Source organism: Otolemur garnettii, unplaced genomic scaffold, assembly GCF_000181295.1.
Source record: "Otolemur garnettii isolate 467f Iridium unplaced genomic scaffold, OtoGar3 scaffold00041, whole genome shotgun sequence".
NCBI classification, from domain to species: domain Eukaryota; kingdom Metazoa; phylum Chordata; class Mammalia; order Primates; family Galagidae; genus Otolemur; species Otolemur garnettii.
Window position 1 is genome coordinate 266,323 of NW_003852436.1, and position 7,999 is coordinate 274,321.

The 7,999-nt window shown below is 33.6% G+C and overlaps 1 protein-coding gene across 1 annotated transcript in view; it reads left to right on the forward strand.

The window, feature by feature from the left end:
- Positions 1-7,999, forward strand: part of NAA15 (N(alpha)-acetyltransferase 15, NatA auxiliary subunit) — a 102,848-nt gene that overhangs the window by 85,457 nt on the left and 9,392 nt on the right. The window contains exons 15-16 of the mRNA XM_012805384.2: positions 2,519-2,627; positions 4,686-4,784. Of these exons, the coding sequence (XP_012660838.1) occupies positions 2,519-2,627; positions 4,686-4,784 (208 nt within the window). The remainder of the gene's footprint in view (positions 1-2,518; positions 2,628-4,685; positions 4,785-7,999) is intronic.

Here is a 7,999-nt window from a genome sequence, read left to right on the forward strand (position 1 = left end):
GAGGTTGCTGTGAGCTGTGATGCCACAGCACTCTACCCAAGGTGACAGCTTGAGGCTCTGTGTCAAAAAAAAAAAAAAAAAAAAAGAAAGCCGGAGGCAGTGGCTCATGCCTGTAATCCCAGCACTTTGGGAGATGAAGGATGGTTTAAGGTCAGGAGTTCAAGATTAGCAACAGTGAGATCCCATCTATACTAAAATCAGAAAAAATTAGATGTGCATGGTGGCACAAAGCTGAAATACCAGCTACTCAAGGGCCTAAGGTAGGAGGATCATTTAAGCCCAGGAGTTTGAAGTTGCCATGAGCTATAATGCACCACTGCACTCTTGCCTGAGTGACAAGAGTGAGACTCTTGACTAAAAAGAGGAGGACGAGAATATATTCATAATGTTGGCAATTTATCCAGTATTTCTATCAATGAACATTGGACTCCAGCTGCGTATGAGATAGGAGGCATGAGTGCAAATTTGTTTAGCCCATCTCATCAATCCTTGTGCGCTTCTGCTGGTGTGAATGTCTTACTACAGTGATTGTGATTTTGGTATTTCTTAAAAATATGGATACACATAATGCAAACTAGTTGTATCACATCTATCTGCCTATCTTTTCAACTTACAGAATTTTCAAGGATATTTTGACGTTTTTTTAGCACTGTGTTTTAGCACTGCATTACTATTTATATGAATTTGCATATGTAACTCTGTACTGCATTATATATGAGTAAATGTAGAATATGCTTAGTTTTATAGTGATTGTGGTTTTATACATAGAGCTTAAACATTTAGATTTACCCTGACAAAATCTTCCCTATCAGAGGCACTCGGGAACAGACTACATGTTGGAACATCAGAACCAGATCTTCCTTAGGGGAATATGTTTTTGTTTATTGGAATTACAGATAGAATTAAATGTTGTTTTCACTCCACGTTCATATACTTGATTTTACTAAATAGAATGCTTGTATTGATTTACCTTACCTATACTAGAACTTGTTTCCATTTTGTAATGGCAGTCATATTTCCCTAATAATTACTGTGGTCAATATACTACCCCTCATTTCAGCTTGTACCCCATGAAAACTCTCTTGATATAGCTGGGTGGCACTTTCAGTTTCCAGTTTTCTACCTTTGTTTAGTAGAAACATTTTCCCCATTGTACTGCATATTCCAACCCAATAAAATATGGAAACATGGGAACAAGAAACAAAATATTTACAAATATGTGAGAAAGCATACTTTTTTTTTTTTTTTTTTTTTGAGAGAGGCTCCTTTTATTGCCCTCAGTAGAATGATATGGCATCACAGCTCACAGCAACCTCTAATTCTTCAGCTCAAGTGATTTTCTTCTCTCTGTCTCCCAGATAGCTGGGACTACAGGTACTGCCAAAGTGCCTGGCTATTTTTTGAGACAGGGGCCTCACTCTTGCTCAGGCTGGTCTTAAACCTGTGACCTTTGGCAGTCCGTCCTCCTTGGCATCCCAGAATGCTAGGATTATAGGCATGAGCCACCATGCCCAGCTGAGAAAAACATACTTATAGGGGACCCTCTTAACTCTTTTTATCTCTTGGTTCCTGAATCTACAGTTATTAGAGTGCAGTGTCATTTATTGATTTCTGGTTCTGGTTTAGAGTATGTGTACTTCAAAATAACACTATTTGGCCCTGTAGTTGGGATTTTAATGGATTATTTTATTGTCCTGTAAGACCACTGCTTTACATACCAGGACAAGGTGAATGAATCCCATAGACATCACTTCATTGCTTAACTTATTATTATTAATAGTTTGATGCTATGAAATAATTTCCTTAGTCTGAAGTGTTGGAGAAACCATAATTACTGTACTGGCAGAGGCATGCTGGACAGATATAGCAAATATATTTTTCATTGAGGGGTAAAGCACAATTATATTATACCTGTTCAGTAATAATTACAAGTATATAATTAGTATGACATTATATAATTAATAATGGGTTGTAGAGACAGATAAATACAAATTTTTTTCAAATGCTGTTTCACCATTAGTATGTGATTTGAATAAACACAAATTTTTGTAGAATTTGTAGTAGAGCGAAGCAAGACAGAATGGATAGTGTACTATTTTTAATAGCTTGATTATATTTCACTTTGTTTGAATTATAAAGAACATTCACTTATTCTGTAATGTTCTTTACAGTTCCCTTCCCTTCTCTCTCCATTCCATTTTAAATCTCTCTTCTGTTTTTTATTCCACTTGACTGTTTTGACTTCTTTTTCTTTCCCTAGTTCTATTTATCTATTTCCTTCTTATTAGATAATGGCTATCTAGAGATAACATAGTATCTGTGGTTAAAAATCAGTTAAGAATCAAAATCCTCTTCATTTAGATTATGGGAAATTAAAATATGACAGTGGTTTTCTGAGTGACTGGTAAGTGATTTTTTTTTTTTTAAGAAAACCAGTAAGTATTTTCAATAGCAAGAATACAATCACACTCCCCAAGAATCTTACTTCCATTTGTATAATATCTTTTATTTTTGTTAGGTTGAAACTCCATTGGAAGAAGCTATTAAATTTTTAACACCGTTGAAGAACTTGGTGAAGAACAAGATAGAAACTCATCTTTTTGCCTTTGAGATTTACTTTAGGAAAGGTAGGCAATTAGGGTATAGTGGATCTGATGAAACTGATCACTGTATTTCTTAGATATAGTCACCCAACTCTTGCAGCCTCCACTGTTGGATGGTTTGGCAAATGCCAATGCAGCTTTCTCAGAGAAATGCCTGCTATGCACAGAATGTTGTGGGGAGGTACAATGATACAATTACCTAGGACATTAGAATTATCTAGGACATTAGAACCAACAATAGATGTACATAAATAACTAGAATTAAGGTTAAACATGGTAATTACCATTTATATGGTTCAATCAAAGAACTGACGATTATGTAGATAAAATTAGTTAATACTGAGCTTAGTATAGTGCCTGGATACACAATAATCATTAAATAAATGTTAGCTATTATAAGCTATTGTTATAAATAAAAGTTATAATCTGTGGGCTAGATCTTAAAGGGTAGATTGTATTTCTAAAGGAAAAGATACATAGAAAGGAAAATATTAACAAAGTGAGAGAGTGTGTAAATAATGTTGAGGTTATCTGTACTACCTGGAGCCGGGTAAAAGATAAATAAAATGACTTGGTTTCCAGGTGTAAAATGCTTAGAATATGTATTTAGTAGGTAGTAAGATTTTATAGGACTGAATTGATGCATTGAGAAAAAGTTTATCTTCAAACTTCCATGAATTTTAAGAAACCAAAAAAAAAAGGAAAGCACAAACTGAAATAAGAGTTTATCACTAAGGAGTTGCCTATTGAAGGGAAGAGAAACTGGTGGTAAGATCAAACAACATTGTTGCATTAAACAGTGTAATTATTAAAGGAGGTACTTCTTTGTATCCATTTTAAAAATCATGTTTATCAAAAATACTGATGTAGGGAGAAAGTGGCTTTATAGCACGGTTATATAATAGGATAAAAAATTAACTATAGATTGAATTTTTATTAATATATTTACCATGATATATAACATAGAAGTGACTGAGAAGAAATAGTTCCAAAGATAACATTTTCTTTTGTCACAGTTTGAAAGATAAAAATATTTCCTACTTTATTTTCTATTTTCCACAAGTATTATAACTTGGAAAAAAGTTTAATAATAGTTTAATTTTTAAATAAAAGTTTAATTTTTAAACTTTTGACAGTTGATACAGCTCCCCTTTTAAAGATTTTCTTAAATGGAACCCCCAAGTATAAAATACAAAAGCTGCTCTGCCTAAAGTGGGGAAGGGCAATCTAAAGCCCCATTCAGTTGGCTTCTTGGCTGTGTTCTAACCTCTAAAGGACCTCAGCATTTGGAATCCACTGCAGTTGTGTGAAATTGGTAATGACAAAGGGCATGGCAATATTTTTAGCTCTCTAAGTGTTGTGGGCAAGGGAAAAGGAGTTATCAGAAGAGCCTGGGGTTTTGAACTTTGATATTTGGAAGATGGTACCAAATTAGGGAAGTCTTAACAAAGAGGTGGTTATATAAATAAGACTTGGAAATGGACTGAGTATGTAAGTGTAAATTTCCATGTAACAGGTGGAAACATTACTGAACGTTGGGAGAGATGGAGAATGGGAGTGGGCATAGCATAAAGAGATTAGAAAATGAAAACATAATTTTGGTGAATATTTTATTTTTACCTTTAGGGGAGAGAGGAGTCAGGGACTGATTGGCAGGAGAGAAAGAGTCAAGTAAAAGAGAAATGATTTTACATGTCACAAAATACAAGAAAGGAGATAGTTTCAAGCATACATAAGGAAATTTTTTTGTGTAGTGGGGAACATTTTGTTTAAAAGCTTAGGAAATGAAATGGCTTCACATTGTTTCCTTGTTTTTTATATGCCATTAGTTCAAATATTGCTGAATGCTGCCTAAATTTTCCTATATTTTATAAAACTGCTTTTCTTAAAGAATGTTATATGAAAAAATATTAGCTAATATTGCTAATAGGAAAAAAGTTGTTTGCTTCAAACCATACATTTGCAGTTCAGATGTGATTGACTCTAAATTTAATTTTTCTGTTTGTAAGGTCTTGGCCCTTCAAAGGAGGGCCTCTTATTTTATTAAGTGATCAAAATATATCTTACTTTTTCTTTTTGTAGAAAAGTTTCTTTTGATGCTACAATCAGTAAAGAGGGCATTTGCTATTGATTCTAGTCATCCCTGGCTTCATGAGTGTATGATTCGACTCTTTAGTACTGGTATGTTTTTGGTTTCCATTACTTAAGTATTAAATAAGTAGTTGATAGTTACTATATAAATGATCTGTACAAGTTTATCATAGACTCAATGATTTTAAAGCTATTACATATTAATTTAGGTAAGAGGAAAAGCAGGTTATATGTGTGTATGAGTGCTGAGCAGTCTTTATTTTAAGGATACATATGTTACCTGATTTTGACACAGAATTGTTGAGTCCAGATATTTGAGAATCACCTTTGTTTCTCTTTCTAAAAAGTTACATGTAAGTTGAAGTTTTGAATCTTATTTCATTATGTAAACTTCTTAGGAAATTATTTTAAAATTGGAGAATCTCTTTGAAGTTGATTGTGTTTTTCTTGTTTATGTCTTGTAGATCTGAATTTGCATGATTAGACTTGCTTAGCACTGAGTTACACAATTTTTTTGTTACTTGAAAATAACCATCTGTATTTTCAAATATTTTGACAATCTGATCAATATATTAGTTAAAATGTGAAGTACAACTATAGAACTTTAGATCTCGAAAGGCAACATTTTATTCTAATTATCTCATTTCACAGTAATGTAGATAGAAACAGTAATGAAGCAGGGACTAGAACCCATGTTTTCTTTTTTTTTTTTTTCTACTATAAGAGCTTTGGTTATTTAGATTTTGAACTGACTAGAGAAGGAGAAGCAGAACTTTTAAACAAACAACCTATAGAATTTGGAAATAATATTAATTTAGCTATATCATTGCTAATTTCATACATTATGTAAAAATGATGAAATTAAGCCAGCATCCTAATGACACTTTTAGGAAAAGTGTCAAAAAATGCTAAATTGTCCTAATTAAGAACATTATTTTGACTTACAATAAAAAGTAAAGGTTTATTTAAATTATATTTGTGCTTGTCTAAAAATAACTCCTCTTACAGAAATTGATTTGTAGGAGTGTTTTTCTTCAGTGTTTAAAACTCTGAAAGTAATAATATAGCTACATTATAGAAAATAGAAGAATTATTGTATTTAGAAAAAACAAAGAAGTTTGTTTTTCTTATCTTTTTTTAGTATTAGGAAAACATGGAAACCATGAATCAGAAAATTAGGGCCATAAATAATAGTTTTAATCTACTAGAATGGAGTACCCACAAATTGTTTTCAAAATAACATACATACTTTGTTTTATGCATTAGATTCTTTTCATGAATAGTAGTTAAGTAAAATACATAAGTCCTTTGAGTTAAACTTCCTTTTGAAATACGGATTAAATGTATTTGCTAATGATGAATTTAGTGATTGATTAATCTGACTCCTTTCTTTCAACATTTGGTTTCAGAAAATTAAAATACACGTGTGTTTAGAATTATTAATAGTTAGAATTATTGCGTATCTGTGCTGCTTGCTGTACCTATTGCTCTTAGCCAGTGTTTTTCAACCTTTTTTTATCTCATGGCACACTTAATCCTATAATTAAACTTCCACAGCAAACTTAAATTATACTGATGAAAAGAAGTAAATAAAAGAATATACTTATGTACTTTGAGCATCTTTCAAGAATAATTTAATTAATGGTCTTTAAAAATTTTTGTGGCACACCTAAGATCCTCTCATGGCATACCAGTGTGCTTTGGTATGCTGGTTGAAAAATGCTGCTCTAGGTGGTCTGTGGATATCATTGTCATGAGGAGATTTCACAAAATGATTCCTTTTTTTTTGAGACAGAGTCTCACTATGTCACCCTTGGTAGAGTGCTTTGGCGTCACAGCTCACAGCAACCTGAAACTCTTGGGCTCAAGCAATTCCCTTGCAAAGGCCTCCCAAGTAGCTGGGACAACAGGTGCCCACCACAAAGCCTGGCCATTTTCTTGTTGCAGTTGTCATTGTTGTTTAGCTGGCCTGGGCCAGGCTTGAACCTGCCAGCCTCCGTGCATGTGGCTGGTGCCATAACCACTGTGCTACAGGCACTGAGCCCAAAGTGATTCTTATTTTGACGAATTTAGGCAATGAAATTAGACTGCAGTTATTTGCAGTATTAAGGTTTACCACTACCTTTTTTTTTTTTTTTGAGACAGACCCTGAAGCTGTCACCCTGGGTAGAAGTGCAGTGGCATCACAGCTCATAGCAACCTCCAACTCCTGGGCTCAAGCCTCCCAAGTAGCTGGGACTACAGGCACCCGCCACAATGCCTGGCAATTTTTTGGTTGCAGCCAGCATTGTTGTTTGGTGCGCCCGGGCTGGATTCGAACCCGCCAGCTCAGGTATATGTGGCTGGCTCCTTAGCCGCTTGAGCCACAGGCGCTGAGCCTCACTACCCTTTTAAAAAGCATTTAAGGAGTTGGATAGGCTGCTTCATTACCTTTGAGGAACACAGGGGTGTATTATAAAGGCGTATGTGAAATGATAAATATCCAAGTACAGTCACTTTGGTTGTATACTTGGAAGGTTTGTTTAACTAAAATATTGGGTACTTAAAAATTAATTTAGAAGTAATTTTTTGTGAATACATTTGCCATATTTATATATATTGTTGTAATTGTATCTTTACAAAGAAATCCTCACAAGTACACCTTTCTGAAGAGTATGAAGAGAAAAAACAATCCCTCCACAACTATTTTTTATCATTCGTAGAAACTTTTTAAAATGAATATGGATTTTAACATGGTTCCAGCCACCTCTAAGTCTCTGGAACAGCAATTTTCAACCACTGTGCTATGAGAGGATCCTAGGTGTTCTGTGAAAAATTTTAGACACCATTAATTAAATTGTTTATGTAAAAAATTCAAAGCACAGTAAGTTCTTTTTTTTTTAAACCTCGTTTTTGTTTTGATGAACATAATTTAAGTGTGCCATGGTAATTTAACTATAGGTTCAAGCGTGCTGTGAGATAAAAAAAAGTTGAAAAACACTGCTCTAGACTATGTTAAACTGCAAATGTAATTATTATAAGCTGCATGAAGTCATTTATCATATAGGACCATCCTCCCTTTTTATTATGAGGAGGATTTAATACTTTTTTTATTTAATACTTTTTAACTTAAATTTTTTTGTAAAGTTGTAGGATTTAAAGGCAATTTAAATTACATTTTTTATCAGTGCTAAGTAAAGATAGGAGATTATATATTCAGTTTTCTTTCTCTTTTTTTTTTTTTTTTTTTGAGACGGAGCCTCAAGCTGTCCCCCTGGGTAGAGTGCCATGGCATCATAGCTCATAGCAACCTCCAACTCCTGGGC